The 27,046-nt window shown below is 54.3% G+C and overlaps 11 protein-coding genes across 11 annotated transcripts; 5 read left to right on the forward strand and 6 right to left on the reverse strand.

Moving 5' to 3' along the window:
* Nucleotides 1–1,357: 1,357 nt before the first annotated feature.
* SODALDRAFT_278915 (putative ABC transporter) lies at nucleotides 1,358–4,520 on the forward strand (the record flags this gene model as incomplete). The annotated part of the gene is made up of 2 exons (XM_028608136.1): nucleotides 1,358–1,904; nucleotides 2,002–4,520. The coding sequence occupies 2 exons, from the start codon at nucleotides 1,358–1,360 to the stop codon at nucleotides 4,518–4,520; spliced, it is 3,066 nt and encodes a 1,021-aa protein (XP_028465838.1).
* A 1,414-nt stretch (nucleotides 4,521–5,934) lies between these two features.
* SODALDRAFT_333796 (cellulosome enzyme) lies at nucleotides 5,935–7,826 on the reverse strand. Its single transcript, XM_028612072.1, has 2 exons — nucleotides 6,979–7,826; nucleotides 5,935–6,876 (listed from the first exon to the last, which is right to left on the reverse strand). Exons 1-2 carry the CDS (start codon nucleotides 7,629–7,631, stop codon nucleotides 6,069–6,071), a joined length of 1,461 nt encoding a protein of 486 aa, XP_028465839.1. The 5' UTR covers nucleotides 7,632–7,826; the 3' UTR covers nucleotides 5,935–6,068.
* Nucleotides 7,827–9,530: 1,704 nt separating this feature from the next.
* Nucleotides 9,531–11,091, reverse strand: SODALDRAFT_279386 (exoglucanase; the record flags this gene model as incomplete). Its single annotated transcript, XM_028608164.1, has 3 exons — nucleotides 9,531–10,198; nucleotides 10,294–10,387; nucleotides 10,474–11,091. The coding sequence occupies 3 exons, from the start codon at nucleotides 11,089–11,091 to the stop codon at nucleotides 9,531–9,533; spliced, it is 1,380 nt and encodes a 459-aa protein (XP_028465840.1).
* A 1,160-nt stretch (nucleotides 11,092–12,251) lies between these two features.
* Nucleotides 12,252–14,238, forward strand: SODALDRAFT_360360 (hypothetical protein; the record flags this gene model as incomplete). The annotated part of the gene is made up of 14 exons (XM_028614254.1): nucleotides 12,252–12,298; nucleotides 12,448–12,540; nucleotides 12,591–12,720; nucleotides 12,808–12,827; nucleotides 12,893–12,997; nucleotides 13,071–13,107; nucleotides 13,209–13,295; nucleotides 13,339–13,427; nucleotides 13,487–13,508; nucleotides 13,775–13,799; nucleotides 13,902–13,915; nucleotides 13,997–14,039; nucleotides 14,097–14,130; nucleotides 14,205–14,238. 14 exons carry the CDS (start codon nucleotides 12,252–12,254, stop codon nucleotides 14,236–14,238), a joined length of 780 nt encoding a protein of 259 aa, XP_028465841.1.
* Nucleotides 14,239–14,616: 378 nt separating this feature from the next.
* SODALDRAFT_360361 (hypothetical protein) lies at nucleotides 14,617–16,793 on the forward strand (the record flags this gene model as incomplete). The annotated part of the gene is made up of 6 exons (XM_028614255.1): nucleotides 14,617–14,783; nucleotides 15,844–15,908; nucleotides 16,192–16,261; nucleotides 16,349–16,461; nucleotides 16,583–16,626; nucleotides 16,692–16,793. 6 exons carry the CDS (start codon nucleotides 14,617–14,619, stop codon nucleotides 16,791–16,793), a joined length of 561 nt encoding a protein of 186 aa, XP_028465842.1.
* On the reverse strand, nucleotides 16,495–18,335 carry SODALDRAFT_312520 (endoglucanase II). The gene is made up of 6 exons (XM_028609201.1): nucleotides 17,839–18,335; nucleotides 17,555–17,728; nucleotides 17,279–17,449; nucleotides 17,091–17,205; nucleotides 16,880–17,020; nucleotides 16,495–16,820 (listed from the first exon to the last, which is right to left on the reverse strand). The coding sequence occupies exons 1-6, from the start codon at nucleotides 17,894–17,896 to the stop codon at nucleotides 16,790–16,792; spliced, it is 690 nt and encodes a 229-aa protein (XP_028465843.1). The 5' UTR covers nucleotides 17,897–18,335; the 3' UTR covers nucleotides 16,495–16,789.
* A 749-nt stretch (nucleotides 18,336–19,084) lies between these two features.
* SODALDRAFT_379267 (hypothetical protein) lies at nucleotides 19,085–21,025 on the reverse strand. Its single transcript, XM_028615028.1, has 3 exons — nucleotides 20,407–21,025; nucleotides 20,091–20,316; nucleotides 19,085–19,979 (listed from the first exon to the last, which is right to left on the reverse strand). The coding sequence occupies exons 1-3, from the start codon at nucleotides 20,736–20,738 to the stop codon at nucleotides 19,485–19,487; spliced, it is 1,053 nt and encodes a 350-aa protein (XP_028465844.1). The 5' UTR covers nucleotides 20,739–21,025; the 3' UTR covers nucleotides 19,085–19,484.
* On the reverse strand, nucleotides 20,932–22,367 carry SODALDRAFT_360365 (hypothetical protein; the record flags this gene model as incomplete). The annotated part of the gene is made up of 8 exons (XM_028614256.1): nucleotides 20,932–21,025; nucleotides 21,133–21,194; nucleotides 21,280–21,352; nucleotides 21,536–21,610; nucleotides 21,684–21,727; nucleotides 21,832–21,860; nucleotides 21,921–22,010; nucleotides 22,265–22,367. The coding sequence occupies 8 exons, from the start codon at nucleotides 22,365–22,367 to the stop codon at nucleotides 20,932–20,934; spliced, it is 570 nt and encodes a 189-aa protein (XP_028465845.1).
* Nucleotides 22,368–22,551: 184 nt separating this feature from the next.
* SODALDRAFT_351201 (hypothetical protein) lies at nucleotides 22,552–25,030 on the forward strand (the record flags this gene model as incomplete). Its single annotated transcript, XM_028613523.1, has 4 exons — nucleotides 22,552–22,640; nucleotides 22,677–22,992; nucleotides 23,025–23,649; nucleotides 23,740–25,030. The coding sequence occupies 4 exons, from the start codon at nucleotides 22,552–22,554 to the stop codon at nucleotides 24,606–24,608; spliced, it is 1,899 nt and encodes a 632-aa protein (XP_028465846.1). The 3' UTR covers nucleotides 24,609–25,030.
* Nucleotides 25,031–25,607: 577 nt separating this feature from the next.
* Nucleotides 25,608–26,518, forward strand: SODALDRAFT_278685 (glutathione S-transferase domain-containing protein; the record flags this gene model as incomplete). The annotated part of the gene is made up of 2 exons (XM_028608130.1): nucleotides 25,608–26,225; nucleotides 26,321–26,518. 2 exons carry the CDS (start codon nucleotides 25,608–25,610, stop codon nucleotides 26,516–26,518), a joined length of 816 nt encoding a protein of 271 aa, XP_028465847.1.
* A 110-nt stretch (nucleotides 26,519–26,628) lies between these two features.
* SODALDRAFT_333803 (hypothetical protein) lies at nucleotides 26,629–27,025 on the reverse strand. Its single transcript, XM_028612073.1, has 2 exons — nucleotides 26,974–27,025; nucleotides 26,629–26,896 (listed from the first exon to the last, which is right to left on the reverse strand). Coding segments are annotated over exons 1-2 (231 nt in total). The 5' UTR covers nucleotides 26,975–27,025; the 3' UTR covers nucleotides 26,629–26,666.
* Nucleotides 27,026–27,046: the final 21 nt, after the last annotated feature.

A 27,046-nucleotide genomic window follows, 5' to 3' on the forward strand; every position in this document is an offset into this window, starting at 1 on the left:
CTTCTGCCACATCACTAATTCCGGTGTACTGTATGTACACAGACGAACACGACGCATTTAGCCCGAGCTTTGTATTCCGAGGAAGCCGTACGTTCGCTCGTCATTTTCAACCACGGATTCAATTTCCAACTATCTCCAACCTCTCCAAGAGCATCTCTTCCAGGAAACGCATGGTTGGTCTGGCAAACTGCGAATCGCCCAATGTCGTAACTTGACCAAGATACGGGCATCTTACCATACGTACACGATACGATACGCGTATTGTCTGCCCGTTGGACCTCCAGCGAGGCCGTCGATCAGGGCCTGTGCATGGCGCCCGCGGGGTGGCTGGTGTGCCTTGTCAGTGGAGCAAGGCCCTGTACCGAATCGCATGTTGGAGGTCATGGTCGCCGGGACCGTTTGCCGATCTCTCTCGCTCTCGACAACAAGTCCGCATCTCCAGGGTGAAGGCAAAGAAGTCACGCTCGTTTCTCGTCTTTTACGAACTCAATCTAGTTTGCTCAGACGAAGCGGTGACGTGACGCTGACCCGCCCTGCTACGTGAAACCGACCCGACCCGAATTGTCGTGTTCCGAACACACGGCGCAACTGATTACGACCGCGTCTTCGTCGTACCTCCCCGCGACGCCGGAATACTGCCGCCAAGAACTGTCTCAGACCACTGTCTGATCCTGAAATAGAAACACTCGGTGGATGCACCACACAGGTTCGAAGCTTTGTGTGACCATTGACCGCAAGTTTGTGCCTAAATCACTACTAAATCACCATAAAATGGCACAGCCTCGGTATCCGTACAGCTAGGCACAATAACAAGTCCCCTGGAACCAATGGACCAACACACGCTGCAGGGCCAAGAGCCAAGCTGCACAAATCCGACCCACGGGCCGCCAACGGCTCACTCAGCACCGTTGGAACGGCCAATCCGGGGCTCACAGGCTGCGAGCTCATTGGCGAGTCCGGCTAGCATAAGGCTACTAATACATACCTACTCTACTAATCCTCACTGATCCTTTGAGCAGAGACAAAAGTCGGTTGGGCGTAATGAGGGACGTGAGATCCACGTACCAACAATTCTCAAGCCAAGCGACAAATCAATCAACCCCCTGCAGAAATACATGACGGAAACGAGCTCCACGCGTTGGCCCGGGATCTCGCTCCCTCGCGATTTGGCGCCGGGTGCGTGCAGAGAGAAAAGTTGAATAAGAATGCCGTCGAGTTCCTTTGCCCGTGACTACGCGTCTTCCGAGAGCCTTCGTCTTCTTATCTTCAGCTTGTCCCAGAGCTCGATGCCGGGTTCTAATTTGGCCCCTGGGACAACAACGAGAACTACAGCAACCGCAGCAACCGCAACACCAACATGGCCAGCGATCGAATACAACAGCGAGTCTTGCTTCCTCAAGCTCCCTTTCTACCAGTTTGGGACCCCCTAGGACCGACGTTCCTCGACACAGAAGCATGCCTATGCGCTCTCCGAACATCGCCCGAACAAGGCAGCAACAGCGCCGCCTGGCAGTGCATCGGGAACCAGACCCAAAACATCTACGCCGTCACCTCGGGCAAGTGGTTCCACACTGCCAATGGAGGCACCAACGTGAACCTCTCCATCAACGATGCCTCCAACCCGCCACAAACCAGCAGGCCGCTCCACTTCAACGCAAATGCCCAAGCCTTCACACCTCTTACCCAAGAGAGGAGAAGCTCCATGACCATCTGGGATCGTCATTGTACCGCTGAGAACAAGTCGACCTTCTCCACCGCTTTCTACCGCTCCTGGAGAGCCTATCAGCGGGATGAAGTTCCCATCGACGGTTTCCCCTGTTGGCGCCCTGATGCTCTCTTGCTACCCGTTCGTCTGCAGTCCCCCGAGGACTGGTTGAAGGACGGCTGCCGGGAAGGCTTTCTCTGTACGTTCGCATTTGCCCTTTTTCTGTCCCTTTTCTTTTTTTTTCTTTTCTCCCTCTATTCTATCCACATTGTACTGACGTCCACCTCTTCCCCCAGGCGCCAACAATACCGTCAATTCTCTACCACAATACTGCCCACCCCTCACCCAATGCCAGCAGGCGAGACTCGTCGGCGAGGCATGCGTCTTCGAGGGCCGGAACGTTGGCATGGGCCCCTTCGAACCCATTATCTGCCAACCGGGATGGTACTGCCCGAAATCCAGCAACGGCAACGTCACCCTTCCGTGCCCGGCCGGATCATACTGTCAGCCCGGGGCCGCGACACCCACTCCTTGCGCCTTTGGCAGCTCATGCCCAGAAGGCTCCCAAAACGAGCTCTTCCTGATACCCATTGCTCTTCTGGGCCTGATCGACCTCATCGTCCTCGTTGCCCTTCTCTTTTTTTTCTTCCGCAAGAGGTCGAAGAAGAAGAGTCAGGAGAAGACGTCCTCATCCGAACGGGCCCTGCATGTTCCCTTCCTGGGCGGCAAACCCAAGGGGATGAGCGACGTCAAAGCCGCCATCACCGGTTACCGGCAAATCGACGACGAAAACGAAGACGGAGATCACGAGATGATGCCGCTGGAAGCCACCTACATGCCGGGTCGTGATGGGTGGACGGGTTTTCAGGCCGCGCTGGACGACGACATCCCCGCGCTGCGACGAGCCGACACGATCAACCCGCAGCTCAAGTCTTTCATCGAGTCGATGCAGAAGGCCACAAACGCCATCGACCTCGGCTTGTCCTTCACCTACGACAACCTCAGCTTCCATCCCAAGTCCAGTCCTCGGCCCATCCTGCAGAACGTGACCGGTTCGATCCATCGCGGTTCGCTCGTCGCCGTCATGGGCGGCTCCGGCGCCGGCAAGTCCACCTTCGTCAACGTGCTCATGGGAAAGACGACCAACACGGGTGGCTCCGTCACCGTCAACGACATCCCGGGCAAGATCAAACGGTACAAGAAGATCATCGGCTACGTGCCCCAGGACGACATCGTCCTTCCGGAACTCACCGTCTACGAAAACATCGTGCACTCGGCCAAGGTCCGGCTGCCGAGCTCGTGGCGCGATGCCGAGATCGAGGCCCACGTCGACTCGGTCATCGACTGTCTGGAACTCTCGCACGTGCGCGACTCGCTCGTCGGCAGCGTGGGCAAACCCGTCATCAGCGGCGGCCAACGCAAGCGCGTTAGTATCGGAATGGAACTGGCGGCAGCGCCCATGGCCATCTTCCTGGATGAGCCCACGAGCGGCCTCGACGCCACGGCCGCGTCGTCCATCATGCGCACCCTCAAGGCCCTGGCCCGTCTGGGCATCTCGGTCATCGTCATCATCCACCAACCTCGCATGGAAATCTTCGAGATACTCGACAGCCTCATCCTGCTCGGCAACGGACAGACCATCTACGAAGGACCCGAAGCCGATGTGCAGCGCTACTTTGAGGGCATAGGCTTCCAGTTCCCGCCGCACGTCAACCCGGCCGACGTGGTGACCGATATCATCACGGGCAACGGCCGCACGTACAAGAAGATTGGCGACATTTCCAAGGACGCCCTAATCTCTCACTGGGCCGCCACGCGCAAAGCCCGGACGACGTTTGGAGTACCGGAAGGCCAAGGCGGAGAAGACGCCGACGCCGAGGCTGACGACGACCGCCGCTCGCCCCTCTCGGTCACGCCGTCTGATACGCGATCCAACCGTAAATCCCTCCGCATCATCCTCCGACGCCGTGGCGCCACCCGCGTCAACCAAATCTGGCTCTGTCTGCGCCGCGCGATGCTTCAGCAATACCGCCTCAAATCCGCCTTCTTTTTCGAGATGGGCCTCGCCGCACTGGCCGGCTTCCTCCTCGGTCTCGCCCAACAACCGCGGGGCGGCGTCCTCTTCACGGGGTTCTACCTGCCCCCGTACCAGGACCTCTCCCTCTCCGTCAACCTCGGCGGCGCGTCCCAGCTGCCCCTCCTCAAAGCCATCGCCATCGGTCTCATCTGCGGTGCCCCGGGCGTGAAGGTGTTCTCGGAGGAGATGCTCCTGCAACGGCGCGAGGCCGAGGCAGGCCACTCCCGACTGGCATACTTCCTGGCCAAGACCATCTCGGTCCTCCCGCGCCTTCTGCTGGGGTGCCTGCACTTCACCACCCTCGTCTTCATCCTCGCGCGGCCCGTCATCCCTTGGGGCATCGGGCTCGCCACCAACCTGCTGTACTTTTATAGTATCTATGGGTTGGCGAGCTGCGTGAGCATGGTCGTCCGTCGCGAGGACGCGCCCCTCATGTCCACCATGACGAGCCTGGTCGTCGGTCTCCTGTCGGGCGCGGCGCCGTCGCTGGCCAGCGTCAAGAGGTGGCGGCTCGAGTGGCTCTGGCGCGCGTCGCCCGGCGTTTGGTTCGCCGAGATCTATTTCAGCCAGCTGGTGGAGCCGTTTGCGTACCTTTACAACGTTGAATGGGCGGCTGCTGTCATGGGGTATTCCCTGGGCAACCTTACGATGAATATGCTGGTTTTGTTGGCCATTGGGACTGCGTACCGACTCATTGCGTTTGCCCTCCTTTTCGTAGGAAAGCGAATGCGTGTGTGATCTTAATCTGGGTCACTGACAGCTGTTTCTTCTTTATGACGGTCGCCGTTCCGCCGTTTTCATACCCACCTTGCTGCCAATCTTATCCCAAGACATACTGGCGGAATATCTGTCCAACATGTTATATTATGTAGCCTGCCGTGAACGAGGGCACCATGTATAGCTTACGAGACCACACGACAAAGACTTCTCCATGATCCTATCCTGGCTCGCTACCGTCTGAAGCATATCAAGCGTTCTCCCACTACGACAGTAGATCACCGTTGGCACCGGAGTTTGTCGGATGTAACTAACACCATGGGTGGTGGGCATTCCCCGTCGCCGTGTGATTGAACCAATATCACATCACACCTTGCCGCGCCATGTTTGCGAGAGGCGGCTTCTAACTGAGGTTAGATTTCGACTGCCCACTCGCATGCATACTCAGATAAACGGCTGTGCAGGCGAGACGAGGATCTAGCTGCTTACACGTGTTCTCTGAAGGTGCGTCAAGAGTATCGCCTTGCTGTGAACGCTCCCCGCATGTGAGTTCGATCACGCCAGAGTTGGCATGGATGAGTTGACCCAGTGCTGGGCTTGCGACTTGACGGGGGTCCCAGTTGAACGACGCGCAAAAGGACGAACTTGCTCTGCTGATTGCCGAGCGAGGGGTTGTCGTCTTTCGGGATCAGGATTTCAAGGATATTAGTATTGGAAGCAGAAGGAGCCTAGGGGCTACTTGGGCCGTTGCACATTCACGTATGTCTTCCTTTCCCTCCTTCCCCCTTTCCCCCTTTCCCCCTTTCCCCCTTTTTCCTAGTACCGTCCGTATCTAGCCCATCCCCTCCTCGAACACTAATGTACTGGGAGTATCAGACGCATATGCTGATGGACACACACTTGTAGCCGGTCGGAGCACATGTCAAAGAGCACCTCGAACTGCACAACATCTACCTGGGTCCAGACAACGAATACCGCAACATCAACAAGTTGAACAAGCTCACGACAGTAGGCTTCCACTCGGACGCGTCGTACGAACACCAACCGCCCGGCATGAGCGTCTTAGACAGCGGGGTACGCACGCCTCTCGGAGCCGCTTCAAAAAGCTCCTGGAGGGTCTCCGAGCCGAGCATAGCGGGTATCCTGAGGCGGAGGGTGCGAGGAGGAACGGCAAGTTTGTGAGGAGGGGGCCGGTCAAGTCGGAGCATCCTGTTGTTCGGGTTCATCCGGTCCGTTTTCTCCTCCGCCTCAGCTGTCTCTATGGAAATGTATCTGTGCTAAACTGTCGAATGGCCACGGGTCAAAGGGCGCTGTTTGTCAACCCTGGATTCACCAAGACGGTCTACGCCACGGGTTCCGTATTACCACGCAGGCTGATAAACCTGTGGGGGCTTGATGGACTCGAGTCAACTTGGTAAGAGAGTGCTGTCGAGTAGTATTACTGGGCCTGGTAAAGGACTAGGATATATTATGATGATATGCGGCTCTCATGCTATTCCTACATGTTACTTTTCGCGGCTGGGCACTAGTTGTCTCGTGAGACGGACCCTTTTCTCTATCGTCTCAAGCTTACTCTTCCGCGACAGCCCTGAAAGTGATGAGACCGCGAGCCGGCAGCTCGGCCTTGACATAACCATCCTCATCGACCTCAACCTCAACCTCCTCAATATCGTGGTCCTCATCCGTGAGCCAGGCCGTGACCTTGCCCCAGCCCTTGTTTCTATGCCTGCAGCTAATGAGCTCCAAGCTGACCGTCTCATCATGGTAGTGGGGGTTCAGGATAACAACAACGAGGCTGCCGTCCTTGTTCTCGAAAGCCGAGGCGCTGAGGTCCCCGCCGCGGGTCTCCACGCGGTAGGCATCGGGACGGATGTAGCGGGAGTAATGGGCGAAAGCCCAGGTGCGCTTGGAGAGGAAGTACTCGCCGTCCTCGACCATGATGAGCTTCTCGTTGTTGTTGTCGTTGGTGGCCTCGTCCTGGACCACCAGCCACCAGAGGTAGGCGTTGACGTTGCCGACGGTCAGGGCGCGGTGCAGGATGCTGGCCCAGCGGTAGCCGTCGCCGCGCGAGACGCCGCTGTCCCAGGCCGCGGTCCACCGGTCGTTCAGGTCGCAGTACTCCGACTGCCAGACCGAGAGCGAGGTGTCCAGCGGCGCGTCGATGGGCGAGGTGTACTCGTGCCCGGCCCAGGTGGTCAGGAGGTGCTCGACGCCCAGGGCTTGGATCTGCGAGACCATCTGCTGGGTCGCCTGCCAGCCGGTCTGCTCGCAGCAGGAGATGCCGACGTCGAGGCCGGCGTCCTCGAGCGTCTTGTGCAGGATGGGGAGGAAGTCGGCGACTTGCTCGGCGTTGGAGCGCATCGAGGCGTAGGAGGTGCTAGACGGTTGTTGTTGTTAGTTGAGCAGTTCATGTCGTCAAGTGGAACCGCGCACGGTTAGGGAGTGAGGGAGGAGACATGGAGGTGAAGGCAAAACTCACGTCAGGTCAGGCTCGTTGAGCCATGCGACATCGCTAATCTTGATACCCTCGGCGGCGTAAATCTGGATATACTTGACGAGGTAATCGGCATAGGCCTGACGCCAGTCGTGCTCGCAGGCACTATTCCCATCAAAGCTCCCAGGAACGCCGCACAGCAGGCCGCCGTTCGCATCGTCGGCGTTGTTCTTCATGAAACCCGGAGCGCTCCAAGCATTGGCGTAGATGCGCTCGACGCCGTACTCGACGGCCTTCTTGGCGAGGAAGAGCTGACCCGAGTCGTACTCGTCCCAGACGTAGTTGAACTCGCCGTCGGGGGAGCCGGGGGACTCGGGGAGGATGGTGTTCATCCAGTCATTGTAGCTCGAGTTGGAGGAGCCGATGCCGTTGCGCAGGATGGAGAAGCCGATGCCGGTCTCGCGGTTGTAGATGAGGTCGAGGAGCTCCTGCTGGACCTGGTCGGTGACGTTGAGGAGGAGCTGGGCGCGCTGGAAGGCCCCGGAGAAGCCGAAGCCTTCGATTTGCTGATGCTTGATGTCCGGGCGGATCTCGATCTCGGTGACGACCGTCTCGTTGGCAGGGCAGTCATCCAGGGGACGAGCAGCGGCCAACGGGGCCAAACTGGCTACCGCGGCGATGAGGGAAGCGGACCGCATGATGGGGAGGTGAGGTAGAAGAGAAAGTTGGAAAAGGGGTGGGGGGTGAGAAGGAGATCAGGGGTTGAGATGAGAAGAATCCCACGGATGAGAACTTGTCAAGCAAGCTGGCCCTGGAAATGGGTTCTTGTGATTCAATGGGGCGTAGTGTCCATTATATAGGATAGTACGTGGACCCTGGAGAATGTGATTCCATGGACCATGGTACCAACGCAGTAAAGCATGCAGGCCAAGAAGATGCATGTGCCGTGGAGCTCCTGGATAAATTGGACTTCTGGGGAAAACGCGTACAATGAGTGTGGTGATTGGAATTTCTGGGGAGAACTTAGAAGACAGGGGCTCGAAGCAGATTGAGTCCTCTGGTTGGTGATATGCACTGATGCTTGATGCTTCCCGGGGTCCGGACTCTGGAGCAGCGAGCTGAGCAGCCTGCTTGTAAGCTCACGGTGCTCACCTCTTCACGGTGAGAAGCTCTGCATCCTTCGTTCGTTCCCCCGTCTGCCGGACGCCACCCCCGGACCCCGGTCATACCCCCGCCTTCTACCCCTCCAATTCCAAGCTTCTCCAACTCGTCATGCCTTGTAATAGGTAAAGGATCGGCCTCCCCACAGCTCGGCACACTGCCGAGTTCTCGACACCCCAGCAACGGCGGGGACTCGGACTTCAGCCTGAAGTTGTTGACCACTGTTCCAGGAAATGAACCTCACGGCATGCGTCCATGCAAGGGCCGGTCCCCATCCGCTCGAATCGTAGACGGCTGAGCTGTTAGAACTTAGTATTGGGCTCGCAATTGGTTCCCCCTGGTTTCTCCGAACCCAGAGTGGGATTACGACGACGTACGTGGCGGTCATTTGTCCGGTGGTCTCTCTACACGTAAGGTCCCATTCTCTCTTCGCAGCGGGAAAAGAGAGCTAGAAAGAACCCAGAAGCATACTGGTGAAGTCATGAATGGTATAACCGCCTTGGCATCCAGGAACCCACGTCTCACGGACTTCGAGGACCCCAGGGACAAGAAATTCCATCAATTAAAACGGAGCAATCGGGTCCAAGAATGCAGTCTGTATTTACATGTATGCTCTCCATGTGGTTGACATCTTCGTCCAACGGTCCAGTGAAGTCCCAGTTACCGGGTTGTTGTTCCAGTAGGAAACCACTCATCGCCACCAGCCGTCAGCCATCAGGGCCATCTCAGGGTCATAGACGCTCCTGAGCCTCTTCTTAGCGTGTAAACGAGAGACACGATGTATAAATCCGTCAGGATTACACCCAGACGCTAATTATCTTAAGAGACTCTCGTGACCGCTTGGCATACCTAGCCCCTGACTCCCTGTCGAACTCGACATCATGATGGCTGTGTATTTTACCCGGAAAGTCTTGTTGGAATTGCAAAACTGTCCCGCCGGGGTCTTGTTGGACTTTACTTATCCGGTTCCAGCAATGGATTACCAAGGCCCTTGACTTGATATCTGAAGCGTGAGTGTTCTTGTCCAACAAGTGACGATCATCGGAGACCACTGTCAAGCCGCCAAGTGTCACGTAGATCTATGGGAACAAGTCAGATGAGTGCAGTGCGATATATGACGTATCGTGTATGTACGAGTAAGAAGTGTATACATTTGATATAATAAAGAATATCCCTTTCCTAAGCCAACAGTCTCCCCTCGATACCACGATCTCCTAGCATATGACTGCCTACCAACCCCCTATTCCATGTCACGTGCTCAGAAAGGGGGTGGTGGTGTGAATGTTATGCGGCATGCCTTTGATCGTGTTGTTCGAGAAGCGGTGATAGCTCTAAGCTTCACCAAGCTTCAGGCGCAACTTCTTAAGCTGTTATGGCACCATACAAGTCAGCAAAAGTCATCCCCCGAAAGACGATATGAATAGGAGAGTCACTAGTCACTCACCCTGGGCATAGGTGGAGCCGATGGGACCGAAGCGAATGTCAGAGAAGACAACAGTAGCACCGGGGTGGGCAGCAACGAGCTCAGTAGGCGAGCGGTTGTCGGGCGAGCAAGGCCCACGTACGGCGCCCGGGCCAGTGTCGTCGATGGGGTAGGTGGAGTCGAGCCAGAGCATGTTGGCGTAGGCGTCGGACCAGATGGACAGAGCGAGGACCATGCCGTTCGCGAGGGCCTCGCCCATGCCGGCCATGCCGCCAAAGTCGACGAACTGGTTGTGATCCTCCTCGAAGGCGGTCTTCTGGCTGGCGCAGAACTCGTCGTCGAGCGTGCTGCCCGGGTTGCCCTCGACGGTGGACTCGGAGTTCTGGATCACCTCGCCGCCCTGGATGTAGTAGCGCGAGATCTCCGACAGGGAGCCGCCGCTGGCGTGGAACTGCGTGACCACCGTGATGGGCTGCGAGCTGTCGATGGTGAAGCCGGACCCTTCGCCGTAGTACTCGGTGTTGCCCTGGCGGTAGGGGTTGAAGTCGCAGCCGTCGGCGTCGCAGGAGCCGCCGTACCGGTCGTCCGAGAAGGTGCCGCCGCAGTTGGGGTCGGTGCAGGAGTGGTAGGCGTTGTTAGAGCAGGGGTGGGGCGTGTAGGCCGTGGCGGCGTTGTTGGCCTCTGTTTTGCTGTCAGTACATGTGCTGTTCTTGCACAAGGTAGGCTGAAGAGAGAGAGAGAAAGGGTAAAGGAAAGTAGAGAAACTGTAAACATACCCCACAAGTCCATCTCAGCGCAGCAGGCTCCCATGTTGCCGATACCGACATCAGGGGTCTCGGGGCTCCAGCCCTCCCAGCCCTCAACGTTGGCCTAGAGTTTCCAAGTTGTCAGTTGAGCCTTGAGATCTAGAGATAGTGGGGGGAAACCCATTCAGAACTCCGGAGGAAAACACTCACAATGCCGTCGATCCACTTAAGATCACGAGCGCACTGGGCATCGCAGTAGCCAGTACCGTACTTAGCGCCAGCGGCGTTAGTAGGGAACTTGGAGCTACCACCATCGGCATCCATGGAGATGAAGTAAAGCGCGCCGTTAAGACCGCAAGGAACCTGCGACGAGTCGACGGTGAAGGAGAACTCGCTGTCGAGGAGGTTGAACATCTGGTACTTGCTCTCGGACTCCATAAGGTAGATACGGGCGCCGACGTTGGTGCCCGACTCGTTCTCGGTCACGAGGCGGATGCTAACCGAGTCGCCGCTGGCCGTGATGCCGTAGGTGGCCTCGTAGTCGGCGCCGTCGACGCAGCAGTTGGCCGCGCAGGTTTCGCCATCCGGGCAGAGGGAGTCGTCCCACTCGGCGCCGGTGTAGCAGTTGTCGTAACCCTCGACGGTGTGCGTCCAGCGCCAGTTGGAGTCGATGACCAGGCCGCTCGTGACTTGGCTGCAGGTGCCGCCTTCGCTGCACTGGCTCCAGGTGATGGAGGGGTTGTTCTCCGGGGTGACCGAGCAGGCCTGCTGAGCGGCAGCTCGGGTGGCGGCCAGGGCGGCCAAGAGGATACCGAAGTTGGTCTTCATCTTCAAGACTGTGATGGGAATAGGCTAGGTTTGGTTGGAGATGGTGGGATGGAGAGAGAGGAGGGATGAGGACCGGATATCTTCGAGGGAAAGGGTGTTTTATAGAGAAATTTGACGCTGATGTTCGAGCAAGTCGGACCCCTGAATGGATATCTTCCTTCCTGGGATAGAATGCCAGTTATGGCCCATGTGTAGCGGATGATGAGGTTCCTAGCGGTAAATCTATCAGACTATCATCTTGCCGTCTCCCATGCATCCTCTGGAGCCGCCGCCACCAGGAACCAAGCATCAGGTAGATCATGTCCTTACCTGTCGATTTTCACGTCCCGGAGGCTTTCTTTGCGGGGAGTGTTGAGAGGGAAGGACGGCAGCCGGGCCGTTGATGCTATGCTCAGGCTTTCGAGGTCGGGGTTCTTCATATTGATGTGGTCACGGAGGCAACTGAAGAAAGTAGGGATCGCCGATGAACCGTTCACAGTCGACGACTTGCCATGGAAATACGGTACAGCAAAATCTATGTGGTGTCAAGTCATCTTCTCGCCCTCTGTAGCTGTGGGGAAGCGTAAATCTTCCGACTTCCCCGTGGGGAGAAGCCGGGGGACGGACATATGCACTCGGACGGCCGCCGTAAGCCGCGTGGATAGTGAAAAGAATAGATTAAGCTACCCCATAGAAGCCATTGTTAAAGACCTGACGGACAAGGAGGAGGCCTATAGAGCGCTCTGGTAAATTGAAGGGCCCCGAATTGGGCGCCACACTGTCGATCATTACGTCTTTCTGGGCTTGGGAGCTATCGAAGGCCCTCAGTCCAGCTGAGCAGTGAGATGAGGTTAACGTGCCGGTCAAAGTGCAAATGACTGGGAGAAGAGTAGGAGCTTCTTTTCTGACAGTGTCGGATGTTAGTATCGAATATCTACTTCGTACGGACAATAGCGAGCTTGGGGAAGACAGCACAGCGATAGGATAGGGGCTTCTTCTTCGCGTCGGAAGATGCTGTCACGATGGGACCCTGCGGACTGCCATTCTACCGTTTCCTACTCCGCCAATCACAGGGGTACCCGTTCCAAGCCCACATCTCCGAGTGCCGCTGGCGGGGACATCAAGGAGAGAAGAGAAAAGGGGCGCTCCCGAGTCCCGACTCCCGAGCTTCCCCCCACATGATGCTATATCTCCAGATACTGTGGCGTTCGGGGAACTTCAGCCTCTTGTCTGGGGAAGTAAGACCCAGTTGTTCGTTTCCCCTATTTTATGTCCTTTTTTTCTTCCTTTTTTTCCTTGTTTGCTGTTTTGTTTTTGGGTGATATACTGTCGGTGTTGACGTTCCATCACGTTCATCTACCCCTTGCACCACGACAGAGCGTCCAGGTTACAGTCCTACACCTATAACCCATGTCATACCAGGTTGTCCTACCTCCAGTCCTTCGCATACGCAACGAGGATTCTTGACCTGTGCTGATGCTATGGTTTTCTGGTTCGATGTCACCCCTTACCAACCCAAGTGGCCCGAGTCCGTTCTCAACTCCCGAACTTCAACCACGGCCGCGACGATCCATTGCCCGATCCTCTCCCTTCTCCATATGTGTATCTCGTATCTCCGTAGCCAAAATTACCTTCACTCTTCAGATTCAGGTTGGTTGAATGATGATCTTTCCCTGAAGCTTTCCTCAACTTATACCCCTTCATCCACCCCAGTGCACATGCGTCTTGCATCCACAGATCGACATTCTCACTGCCCAGTGAGGTGATCAGTAGCCGAGACGAACAGGATGAGTGACATCTTTTTTTTTTTTTTGGTAACAAGAGCTGACGATCATGCCCCAAAGGAGCCGCCCAATCCGTTGACAAACTTGGATTCCAGGCTCAGTCAGGAAGGAATTCATCGCCTTTCCCAAGTTCCCAACTTCCTGTGCTGCCTCCGTTGATATAACATCAGGGGTCATCGTCAATGAATTGTATCAACTGTTGCCACACACGTGAAGGGACCAGACCCTACCCAGCACTGAAAAGAGGATACATGTATGATATGCAGAGACGCCACAAGCGCTACTAAATGAACATTAAATCATTCGATGGATTTCGGACATGGTCAACTTGAACCCTGTAATGGGACTTGACAGCTTGCGGAAGACGAAGCATCCAGGACCCCACGCTCGGCGCCGCCATTCGCCCGAGGGAATACTAACCCGGATCTAAAATATCCAAACGTTGAATTAAGCGCCTCATATTTCCGTTCCAAGGTGCGGTCAGAGTATCCAGCCGCTACTCCCGGATGGCAACCTCAAGTTCCACTCCTCAATATCAGACAGCCAGATCAATAGACGACTAGCGCCCATCTCGTAACAAAACTTGGCACTTTCGGCTAACAAGCCGACCGGCATACGGTGCCTGGCGGCAGCCTGTACGGCATAGACCCTTGGGTGTGTATACGTATGCCTTACTAGGGGAACTTTTCGCCTCGTTCCCGTCCCTTTCGCGCGTCCTTGGAGTAACCCCTCCTCTGATTCAGGTAGATATTTCCGGTATCAGAGTGAGAGCACGACGTCATAAGGGCTATTTACTACGGTTTTGCTCCGGTTCTTCCGCAGGCTATACGGTCCTTCTTAGTGCCTATCCGTCGTTCTGCCGGATATATTCCTCTTCTATGAGTCCGATTGTCTAAACTTTCACCTGGGCCCTGGCTGAGGGAGGCCCGGCCAGTAAATCTGGAGGTAACAGCCTGAAAAGAAACAGTGTAACACCTGGTAACCTTAGATATCTGGGTATTAAAGATACAGTACCTATCGGTCGGAGCAACTGTCTTGGCTCACCAGGCTTCTACGTGAAGGTACGCACATGTAACTCTAAATCTTGACTTTGAGAGTTGGTGTATGATTATATCAGATCTTAAGGATGCTGAACATGAAAGGTTCTTATCAATCACAGACCGTTCGAGTCCATGGGCAAACGATGTGAGACATTATAGCCCAAGGTCGAGGGCGAACAAAGTGAGTGCTGTATGCTGTCAGTACCAAAAGGTTGGAACTACGGCCCTCAACTTCAGTGCCCTGGTAGTATCGGGGAAGACGAAGATAGGGGCATAGGATACAAGCCAAACTTCAGAATTCGATCACCAGTTTCAGTCAACTTATGAAGCCCGATGAAAACTGATGAAGTTGAAAACACCACTAAGTAGTCGGGGTGTCGGGAAGTTCCCCTTCTGAGACTATCCTGAACTCCTTACAGACGCGCACGTAAGCGGCGTTATATCCAGTTAAGGGCCCTTTTAACATGCCAGAATCAATAAAACACGCTCATAACGCACTCAATACTGTCAAGGTTTGGTATACACTAACTCATTAAAATGGCCCGTCAGCTCCAGACAAGCACATTTTGTTGAGCTGACGATACGACAAGGAGCTTCAACAGGCAAGGATCTACTCAGAAGCGGCTCATTATACACTATATACATATAACTACATGGCGTAGTATTTGTATACGAAAATTCATCACTCATGGCCCCTTATTTGCCTCTTATTCGTACCTCTCATGCAGCATGCCGATCTGGGTTTGCGGAGGTTGAATCCGAGAAGCCTTTGCCTCTTTTGGGTTTCTGGCATCAACCATAAAGATGCCCCTGCCGACGCCACACTGCCTCCAACTCAGCCAACTCGCACCCCGCCACCCCATCACGTCAGCTCTTTGACAGGCTTCAAGTCCGCGAGGGGTTCTCTCCCGATCCTGCTTCATACGTTATCAGACCCTTTGAATGGCAGTTATCTAGACTAGAAGCTAAAACAAGAATGGAAGGTCGAATCCTCCGAGTGTCCCTCTTCGGATGGGAAGCATGTTATGTAATCCTGACTCCTAGCACTCTCTTTTGTTGTTGTTGTATTCTTTGATGTCTGTGATATCTCTGTAGAAGAGCAAAGGACGCCCTACGCTAAGTAACTAAGCTAGGTACATGAAAAGGAGAGGAAGATTTCAAATCGAGGGATCTTCGTTTCGGGCTGGGTATATCTTCGTTATTATATTTCTACCGATAGATATAAAGGGGTAGGCGGGCTCCCGAGGTGTCAAGCACCCACGAAGCTTTCACTCCTAGCACTTTCATGTCTCATAAGTGGTAAGGTCAGATGCAAAACAGCAGAAGCAGTATAATATCAATACCCTCGTAGGCTATCTGAGTACCGCAGACTCCAACACTTATACATCATGAATATGGGTGGGACAGGGCAACGTTCAATATCTTCTAGTTTGATGAAACCGAGGTTGAGTCAGTTTAGGCTCAACATTAGCTCTCACAATAGCGATAAGTCACTACATCACCGAGCCGCAATTTGTGTGGCGAGCAAGACGATACACCGCTGTGAACTTATGTATATAAGGATTAGCCTTTTTGTATTTGCGTGGATACCAGACATATCAAGGTGGACGAACGCCGTTATAAGACTGGGTGTCCGGCATGACGAAGTGACGAAAGTGTTCCTTAGCAGATCTTGATTGGCTGAAGAGATGTCTTAGTTTCGCTCTGAACTCGAGCTCTTTATGCCTGCTGAGGTCTTACGTCTCTGTTTGGGGCCTGTTGGCAATGGCTTTCAACGTATCAGGTCAAATATGACGAAAAGTCTAATAATGTGTGTATATAAGTACAGGTTGATTACCAGTAATACAACAAGGTTATAACATGCGTTTCTCTTATAGGGTCTCTGAATTTATATTTAGTATTGGCTAACCTTTAATCAAACCAACTCTAAGTTGGCATCCACTTAACAGCTCTTCTGACCATGAACACACTAATGTGGACGCCATGGAACTTAACACGAGCAGTGCTTCTCCAAGTTCTTAATTCAATATATCTTGGATGGTTAATAGTCGTCTATGCCTATTACTATTGCCTACTAAGGAGCCTTATATGCTATTACAAAGTGGGGAAGAGTTGGGGGCCCTGAAGCCTTACTGGAACTCGACTACAACAATACGAATCCCTCGATAATTACAAACTATTCAGCAACTGAGGTTAGGGGAGTTCCAACATATATCAAACAAGATCTGGATCTGGACTCTATTGACATTGTGATTCGAGGTCAATCTCTTTAGCTCCTGCGTGTCTCCTTTGGGCAGGTCATAGAAAGACGTCGGTAAGAATCGCCATGGCCCCAATTCTTCACATTTTGATTACGTCTTTGGAGAAGTGCAGTAATCAAGCTATTGGTGCTGACCCCTCGAGGCAGCTCCTACAACAGGTACGACACAGAAACCTGTCATGCGAGTGTCACAGCAAGACTGACAACAAACAAGACATGGCTCCAACAGAGACGTTGAAGAACCTCGTCAATAACCACGTTCTTCAGGCTTGGAGAACAGACTATTCTTCACGCATAACACAACTTTGTAAGATGTCCAGGGGACGAAGAGACGCCAGCTCGCTGTCATAAAAATCGTATTTTCGCTGTGCGTGCCGCGTATATACAAAGCAATAAAGCACATTACGCTTGATAATGCATCTTTGCAGCAACGAGGCATCCTGCCTTCGCGCCGAGAAATGTACCTATGAAAGTGTGGCCAAGTCACAAATCCACCCTTCAGAAACGTGAACCTTACAGTGACGACAACCACCACAGGCCATCAAAGAAGGATTCTCAGATGACCGGCCCCTGGAGAATCCAATGCGGAAGTGGCAGCAGCACTATCTACCATGGATGTCTGACTGGGTGCTGATTTAGCAGGACCCGACGCGGCCACCAGGAGGACTGAAAGAAAAGTACAGTTAGCATGATACGTGCGAGAATCTCACAGGACGTCTACTTACGTGTAAGAAGTGGGAACGGGCCAGTAGATGTTGATGAGCAGGCCGGGGTCGTTGGGGCTGTAGGCGCCGGGGAAGCTGAGCATGCCAGCAGGGCGGTAACCACCGCTGCCGCCCTGGACGTTGATCTGGGCGCAGCTCAGGCTGGTTAAATTGTTAGCACTTCAGATTCGCAACTAGAAACCGATGAAAGCTGAGGGGAAGGGAGAATTACTAAAGCTGGGCACCGCCGGCGTTGGAAGCGCTGTGGAGGGCAATGTGCTCGAAGCGGAGGAGGTACTGGCCGTTCTCAAGGCACCTGGGGAGAGGGACAGAGACGGAGTTTTGGTCTAGATAAGGAAAACGTTAGTTAGCCGCGGTTTCCATAGTTGCTAGTCGAGGATTAAAGTGAGATGAACGTACTCATGGTGGGCCAGGTGATGCCACCGCCGCTGATGATGGCGTTGTCTTGCCAGATCTTGAACCAGACGGCACCCTTGCCGTCCCAGGTCGAGGCGCTCTGGCCGGCGGGGACCCTAGCGAGGTAGGCAATGGAAGGACCGGGGTGGAAGATGGTCGGGCTGGAGTTGACGGCTACGCAAGTGTTTCGTCGTTAGTCTTTAGGTTCTTTTGGCAGTTGAGAGTGACAAGAGCGAGTCGGGGGAAAAGGGGGGGATTTTGCAAAAGGGGTATACTGACTGACGGAGCTGCCAGCCTGAACGTTCATGACACCGGAGGGACCGCGGCCCGGAGACAACTCGTAGCAGGTCATGAGATCGCTGTAGACGTTCTCAATGGGGCCAGTGTGCTGGTGGTTGACAGTCTGGCGGACATATTGCCAGTTGCCCGAGTTGTTGATGGAGGGGAAGATGTCTATGTTTTCATGTTAGTTGTTTTCAGCCCTAAAACGATATGCGTATACGAAATAAACAGTGAGGTCTCGTTAAAGATTGCATGTGGTCCGTGGATAGGGATGAACGAACAGTGAGCCGAGACGGCCTGGAGGAGCGCCAGGGGCGCGAAAGCGGAGAGGAACTTCATGGTGATCTGGGGTTCGGAGAGAATTGAAAAGAACGCTGATCAGGGACTCGATTCAGAAGAGAAGAAGCTTGGGTAGTCGATCCTTTCCAATTCAGAGCCTCGACGGACGATGGCCTTCACTTATAAGCTCTCGGAAATATGGGGAGCATCCCCAGAAAGGCAGAGAGGCCCCATGGGCGATGGCATCGCGCCCCATTCTGATGGAAAGTACGGGGAAGGAAACCGGATAATATTCATGTATGGGTCGGTTAATTCTGCACGCCGCGGGATAAAATGACAACAGCCATTCATCGCCTTCGTATTTCTCTTGACCTCCGTTCTAGAAACACTCGTGTCCGCTTGGGAACGAATAACGACACTGCCATGTGATCTGAGGTAGCATCACGACAAAGTTCGGAGTGTCCAGAAATGGAGCGGACATGGCCTCCGTATTGCCGAATTCACGGCACGGAATAGTGGAATCATGGGGTAGGGTAGAAATCTATCCACCACGCATCCACTATACTATCCAACCGCTGTTGGGCTCCGTGATCGAAAACAGGTTCTTCCGGCGAAACCGGTCATTTTCTTCTGCTTTTTTTACTTCAGGTCGAGACGTGTGCGTCATGATTCATAACGCACGAGGACCTGACAAGCCTGCCGCTTTTCATGTAGCCAGTTGAGGCCTTCATTCCGTGGGACGGGATCCTATGTGCTGTGCTGGTGCTTGACGGATATTCAGTCCCGTAACTTCAAGGAACTCTTAATCAAGTCGAGACGAAGACAATTACAGAGACCCCAGTGCCATAATCTTGAGAAAACCAATAAGGGTACGCTGTGCTCCTAATAAGGCTTACCCTTGTGCGGATCAAAGACACAGAGGCTTCGGCACTTGGACTCCTGCTGCAAGCCGTTGTGGGATGGCAGGGATTGATTCCTCGCTAGGCGAATATTCTACGTCAGTGATTCTGACAGATTCTACCAGGTAGTACTGTGTCGTAATATAAAGGAGAATTATACATTTCATTATGCATTTCCATTCGGTTCATACCTGTATTTGCCACGGTGATGGGATTGGGTTGGCATGACACCGGATTGGGGATCGGGAACTTGGCGTTGTCCTGGGTGAAGGCTGAAGCGTTTGGTATTAATTAACCGGCAGAGTGTGTCACGGAGGTGCATTATACTGATTAGGAAGCGCTTATATCTCGGGTATAAAGAGAAAAAATCATATCTTGTGACAAGATTCTTCATCATATATGATCAAATATATTCGATGGATTTCCCGGAACCAGTCTCAGGCTCTCAACCTCCCAGTTAAGGGCTTGATGCGGCCCAAGGTTGGTCCTATATTGGTCCTATATTGGGACAGACTTCAATACTCTTTGCGCCCATTGTGTCCTATAAAGGGTGAACCCCTCAGCTTGGCTCACACCCCTCAACCAAGACAAATGTCGCCTCTCTTCCCGTTGTTCCGGCCACTCCGTGCGAACATGGAGAGAACTGACTTACACCTTGGCGACGAGGCATACTCAACCAATACCATCCTCAACTAATAATACCAAGTGGCAGCCGGGAACATCGTGCGAGCAACAACACACGTGCCACCTCATCCTCTCTTCATATCTACAGTCGGAGTCCACCCCGTCGTCGGCGTGTGACATGCTTCGATCGTAAAAGGCGACGAAGGCGACACGGTAATATGCTCCCACGTATTCTCCCACGACATGCGACGCTCCGAAGGCCCCAGTTCCGCCACTCGTATATGGTGGGGCTCCGTCCCCCTGAGTTCAGGTTTGACCTTGGCCCTCTCGACAGCGTCTGCTGCTGCTGCTGCTGCGCTGTTTGCCCTCTCTCGAGCCTCTTTTGCATTGTCTCGGTGCTTCAGGATCCGGACCAGCACCCAGCCAAGCAGAATGAGCAGGAGGGCGCCTGCGATGGACCCCACTGCAATACCCGCTGCCATGCTGGGGGTAATTTCCTCTGCGGAACGGCAGGTTGTCGTGGTTGTGTCACTTGTGTGTGTAGCCGCCGAGGGAGGGCGGGATGTTCCGCTTGCTCTCTCGGTAGGATCAGCTTGCATCGGCACGGGAAGATCTCTCGACTGTTTTGTTTCAAGGATGTCCAGTAACCTCGGTCAGCAGGCATGTTCAACGCACGACTATGGATTATTATATATCCAGGAAGAGTCCCGTGACTCCATGTCCGGTCTTACCATCAAAAAATCACCTTCTCTAAACCTGACGTTAATGGCATGGGCCCCCAACAGTCCGCTGCTCATGGTGGTTGTTATCACTTCATTTGACCCAATTTTGGCTTCGGTCATGACCCTGACGGTCGTCTCGGACAGGCTGGACCAGCAGCCCAGAGTCGTCAGCCAGGGCGACCTGCGCAGAATACTCGTCGGGTCATCCGGAGGACATGACCACTGCCAATATACACTGTTCGAGCCGCCGTGTCAGTCCTTTGGCAAATGTCTCAACAAAACGTGATCGTGAAGTGCGGGCTCCATTCATGGTTGAAGCACGTACGCTGGACAACAGACATAAGCTGTCACCGGAGTGTTCGCCTCCATGAGAGTCGAGGAGCAGGCGACCGTATAGTTGGACGGACATACGCCGGGGGAGTAATACGATGTTGAGACCGGAATATAGTCCCTCGGGTAACAAGCTGGTCTTTGGGTATATGGCACACCTTGCTGCATGGACAGCTTGAGAGCTTCCTCTGCGCCACGGCTCTCCATCCAGAAGATATCCGGGTCGAGGCATCCAGTTGCGGCTGGGTCAAATGCCGTTGTGAGGGACCCGAGAGACATGCTGTGTTTATCTTTGCTGTTCGCTAGAAGACCGCATGCAAATAACATGCGGTTGACGATATTGCATTAGCTGCAGCGAGTCTTGTCGGCTGGGCCTTGGTAGAGCTCGAGATGGGGTTCGCCGCGTGGTAAGTGCCGGTGGGACAACGAAAGTTGAGTTGTTCATGACAAAGTTGACAGGTTGAGGGGACCATGATCGTAAAGAATGGAAGCCTTAACGGTGGATACATGTAGATCATAATTAGATCACATCCATGTTGCCAGTTGCTAGGGATGCTATTGCTGGCCCTGGGCCTACCAGAAGAACATATGCATGGGTGCTCAGCCACATGTTCCTGGGGTCCAATGATGGATGCATTAATGGCTATCATGTGTGAGTCTGTCAAGATCTGCTGGCTCGGGCCGAACGACGCATCTGTTTTGGGCTTCCCACCACGCCCACATCGAAAGCGTCATGGAGCTTGGGGGAACAAAGAATATGTCCTTGAAATGCTCAATGCTCATCTCCACACGACAGTTGATGCGACAGGATAGGCACTAGGTGGAAGGCGAAGGGAGAGCTCAGCCACAAGTCACATGTCTAGGAGACAAATAGTATCTTGGGGATCTCTTTGTCCGATGGTGATGTTGGATGCTCTCCCTTGCGTCGTTTCGTCCGGGGTCTGAAGCAGAGAAATCAAGAAGACGAATCACTGGAACCGAAGGAGGTCCAACCACTCTAAAACGGACCTGTCAAATGACATGGACTGTATATATTTGGGTACATGTATTTATAACCATGTCCGGATACACCGAAGACCGAAGTTGTCGTGCTCCCTTCGCTTTGTGGCTTTGGTGGCTGTCACGCCAGCGATATCAGGCGCTTGGCCAAGTCATTGCGCAATCGCCGCCGCAATGCATAGAAGGATCCATGTTCGCTTCTGCAGGAAGTCCAGACAGGAGGCAGACATCATACATGTCCTATTTACCAGATTAGGATTGTGTTTATCTCACGTCTCTAGATCCAGAGGGGCAGAAGTTTTGAATGCCGTTGGCTTCTGGTGGTCTTGTAAAGTGCTCATTTGCTCTTATAACTTATCACCTGCATCAGAACGAGTGTCAGGTTACACAGCCAAACAAGTTGAGCGAACAAATAACGGACTGTGACAATGCGGAAAGGACACGAGTCGACTGAAGAATTGCACAAGTTCTCGGTCCTCGCTGGGCCTTTTATTATTCGTACAACAGAACAATCAATCATGGACACCCGCGTCCGAGTGCCGTTTCCTCTCATGCCATCTCCCATCCCATTCTCCACCGTCCATTGCATCCAATCCAAACCTATCACCGTGTTTGGTCCATACTATTGATTATGCATGCACTTCCTTTCCTGTGCATTGCGTATCGACGCTAGGACGAAACAGTGATCAGTTCTGTGGGCCTCTTGATGTCTTGGGCCCTTTACGGCCGAATCCTAACCGAAAACCGCTGTCAGTTATAGCTAGTTATAGGGCAATACCACCCACCCCGGCCGCCGTATTGGGGATCGCTCGGGCGACAAGGAGAGACTACGGTCGACTACGGTACGCTCGGACATGCGGTCGGACTCGAGGGGCAAGGGGACAAGGTGACAAGGTCTTTGGCCCCTTCTTGGCGCACGCGAGGACTCGAGATGACAGGCCCGTCCGATCGACGCATTGACTTTACCTACTTTTCCCCTGAACGAACGAACGATTGAACGAGGGGTGGCTTTCCCGCTATGGACCTCACCCTTCCCTTGTCCGCGCTGCGAACTGCAGGACGCCGCCCGCTGGACCACGGGTCCACGGGTCTTCTCGATCACGCACGTTTGTTTATATCAGTCATAAACATCCCGATAACCATGGGCGGGAGAAGACTTTTTTCTGCTGTGAACGGCCCGCTGAATGGGAGGTGTCTGGTCCTCGCTGTCCTGGCTTTCGTCTGTTGGCTGTGGGAACTGAACTTGATTAGTATACATCATTTTAGGATCTGCTTCCACAGCGATTCCTCCGGGGTCACGTCGGACTGTTGGTGTTTTGGCCTGGCACAGCACGTGGCTCACGTCTACTGTCTCACCGCAGCCGAGACACCTGCGCCCAAAACGAGAGAAGGAAGACAAAAAGACGACGCATTGCGCGCTTCCAGAGCATGGGCGACTCGTGGCCCCGACCACCTGGTTTACCTGGTTCTCCGCCAGGCATCGGGCCTGGTTCTGGACCACCTGGCCCCTGGCCGCCTGGCTCTAGGCCGCCTGGCTCTGGACCGCCTGGTTTTGGGCCTCCAGGCTCTGGACCACCACCAGGTTGGGAACCTGGTGATGGGCCTAACTGGGAGGACTTCTGGGACAACATTCCCGGAACCACAACAACGACAACGACGAGCAGGTCCAGTGCCCCAGCAACTACCACAACTACCACAAGTTCCCAACCGACAAATACGACACCACCACCAGATGAGGACGAGGCGGAGGAAGATCCAGATCGAAGCCCGAACCCCCAGCCGCAGCCGCAGCCGCAGCCCGAGCCCGAACCTGAGCCCGAACCTCAACCCGTTCGGGGGGGTCAGGATAGGGAAGAGGAGGAAGCGGAGGAACCGCCGCAGACGACCACCAACCAAAATCCAGACCCGACAGCGGGGAATCCCCATCCATCACAAGACCAACAAGACGAAGTGGACAACACGCCTCCCAGTGTTACAACCCAGACCACACCCGCGACACAAATTAATCCTGCGCCAGCACCCACCGAGACACCGACGACTCCCATCTTTAACCCAGTGACATCCGAGCAACCCTGGAGATCTGGCTCAACCGCGACGACTTTTGCGACGCATACGTCTTCCAATACCGCAGACTTACTTCCCGCAGTACCCACTGCGGGCGCCAGCGATGCCGAAGGACAAGAACAAAACAACTCTCTCGGAACAGGCCCAATCGTTGGCATCGTCTTTGGCGTGATACGTAAGACACCCAACATGACCCATCCAGTCCCTTCTTCTCCAACTTGCACTCTCTCCAGCATATGTGACGCACACTAACCTTCCTCTCCAGTGGGCATCGTATTCCTATGTCTCGCCATTTTCTCCCTCGTGCGCCGCAGACGCCGCAAGCAACCCGCCCCTCACGAGCACGCCAGCACCGTCCCTCCAACCCAACAGCCCCGATCCAACGCCGAAGCCCCTCCCCTCGCATGGACCCACGTCCCCGCCGACAACGAGTCGGAAAAGGACGGCGTAGTCCAAATTTTCCGCTGGCCATCCCTACCCTCCGGCCGCTCAGGCTACCGACGAGCCAGCGACGAGGAAAGCGCCTCCCTCGTCTCCACCGTAGACCGGCCACCGCACGTGGCCATGGCAGCACGCACCCACGGCCACAAGAAGAGCTGGTCGCGAAGCACGATTTCCACGCTCATCCGCCCCTCGACGCGGGGGACCCTGGCGCGGAAGGAGGCAGAAGCAGCAGCAGCAGCAGGGGCCACCACGACATTCACTTCGGAAGCCGAGAAGCGACGCATGAGCGACATGGTGCGGAAACACTTGACGGCCGCCCTGGCGACGAACCCGGCCGAGGAAGCGGGGCGGAATAACATCTCGATCAGCAGCAATGGACGGGAGGAAGCAGAACGAAACGGCGGCGGGGCGTACCTGCATCCCGGACCATTAAGGGGCAGGAGAAACAGCGCGGCGACGATGTCGAGCGTGGGGAGCTCGGGCGGCGGGAGCTTCGTGAGCAGCGGCGTGCTTTCGCATACGTTGGGGTCTTTCCCGACGCCGCCCAGTGGGGGGAATTCGGGTGCTTCGACGCCTGATTCGGTCAAGATTCCTTCGCCTCTTGCGTCGCAGACCTATGTCGAGAGACTGGAAACCCTGCCGGCTAAGACTTATAAGCCGTATAGGCCGGGGTTGACGGGATCGAGTTGAACGCGGGGATTTACGTGCGCGACTGTCGTTCATTCACCTTTTCTTCTTTTTTCTTTCTTTTACTTGTACCCTTTTCCGACCCCTTTTTAGCCATACGGCCACGAATGTCTCTTTGTATCAATAATGTACCTATATGAAGCACCAAACAGTATCATGAGTGTATGCTCCAGCTCGAATGCTCGACTACATGGCTATTTATGAGCCTGTCTCTAAACATTTATATATTTCTTTCCTTCTTTCTTTTGCTCTTCTCGTTCCTTTTCCCTTTTCCCGTGGGACCTCGCAAAGACTAAGTAAACTCTTTCCCGTCACCGTACCACTCATAGAAGGAGATGCGTGCATCAGAAAAGAAACTCCCTGGGTTACTCCGGAGGGGTAATAAGGGGCCACTTCAAGCAGTCATCTTACCTAATCGGCGTGGGGCTGAAAGGCTCACTCAAGAGTCAACTGACACTATCAGACTGTCCGTCTATCATACTCGATGACTGTCACCCCATGTACTAAGTATTGACAGATGGCCTCTTCGGAGCGATAATTCTCGGACTCCTAATATCAAAAGCTTTATGTTCGTTAGATGGGAATAGCTTCGTTTTTGACTAGATTGGGTAATGATCATATGATATAGGAAGCTCAGTAAAGCTTGCCAGCACGTACATTCGTAGCTTTCGAGTATCTACGTTAGGTAAGATACTCACTACACACGCGCAGCATAGGTGATATACGTGACAAGGTAGTGATGACATTACGACATCACGTTAGCTCCGTCCCTAGAAAAGTACCCCGTACTTCCCCGCGCCAAGAATAAAACCCCCGGACCCTCCGACGTATTCGGCCAAGATGATGTATACGACTCGGCGACTTCCTTTCATCTGCCGAGTAAGTAAAACCAACCCTCTTCAACCTCATCTCCATCTCCAAATTTCCTGTACTCTAACATTGATCACTCCTCCCAGTCCCTACCTGTACTCCACGCTGACACATCCATCGCAGTCACCCACAATGGCGTCTCCAAGTCCCCCCACTCCCCCCAGCGCCAAGCGGGTCAAAACCAACAAGGACACCCCCTACAACCTCATCTACTGGCCCGGCATACCCGGCCGCGGCGAACCCATCCGCCTGGTCCTCGAAGAAGCCGGCGCAACCTACACCGACACCGCGCAGATGGAGAACGGCATGTTCACCGTGACCGCCCACATCGCCGACGACAACACAGGCGACCCGTCCAACCCCCCTGCTCTGGCCCCGCCCATCCTGAAGCACGGCGGCCTCGTCATCTCCCAGCTGTCCAACATCCTGCTCTACCTCGGCCAGCGGCTGCACCTGGCGCCGCGGTTCGGCGACGGGGCGGGGGACGGCGCCTACATCGTCAACCAGCTCGCCTTGACGGCGCTGGACGGGCTCAGCGACGAGACGCACGACACGCACCATCCCATCTCTGTGGGGTTGACGTACGAGGAGCAGAGTGAGGAGTCGCTCCGGTGCGCGAAGGAGTATGTCGCGAACCGGTTGCCCAAGTTTATGGGGTACTTTGAGCGCGTGCTCAAGGGGGAGGCGAGCGGCGAGAGGCCTTGGCTTTATAATGGGACGTTTTCGTATGCCGATATTGTGTTGTTCCAGGTGCGGACCCTTTTTTTTTTTTCTTTTTTTCTTTTTTTTCTGGTTTGCCCAGACATTTGAATCTTGAGACTGACTTCTCCAATCACGTGTTGCAGTGCCTCGACGGTGTCAAGTACGCGTTCCCGAGGGCCGTTGGACAACTTAAAAAGACCGGAGACTACGAGAGGGTCTTCGAGTTATACGATGCTGTCAAGCAAAGGCCTCGCATTAAGGCTTATCTGGAGAGTCACAGACGGCAGAAGTACTCCATGGGTATTTACCGCCACTACCCCGAATTGGATGACGCTGGATAAGGGGTAAGGGTGCGCAACCGTGGCCCGACCGGCAAAGGAGTAGAAATCAAAAGACGGAGCCGTTGAGTGGATTTTATCAAGACAAAAAGGCGCCGATACCTGGTGTGAAGTAAGCAACGGTTTCATTATTCTCCCCGCAGCCAATATTTTAAGTCCATGTGTCTTGCCAGAAGACGAAAGAATGACAATGAGGGCTTTGCCTGAATTCTGCTCGTCTTTCCAAATCCCAGCCGGTGAACTTCGGCCCATATATTTGCGCATATCCAGGGAGCATGATGGCTTTCTTACGGGCGCTCGTACTGATATTGTCCAGACTAAAGTCGCGGATGAATGATTCCAGGGCCATGGTGCCGCCAATGACGGCCGTGTCGTAGCCCACTGTAAGAAGGATGCCAATGGCCAGATGTCAACCTTTCTGACCAAGCCGGGAAGACTCTTGGCTCGGGTCGGCTTACTTGCGACAACAGAGCACGACACAACCAGCGCGATGATATGGATCCTCCAGTTGCGCACCTCGGGGGGGTCGAG

The sequence above is a fragment of the Sodiomyces alkalinus genome (genome assembly GCF_003711515.1).
Source record: "Sodiomyces alkalinus F11 unplaced genomic scaffold SODALscaffold_6, whole genome shotgun sequence".
NCBI classification, from domain to species: domain Eukaryota; kingdom Fungi; phylum Ascomycota; class Sordariomycetes; order Glomerellales; family Plectosphaerellaceae; genus Sodiomyces; species Sodiomyces alkalinus.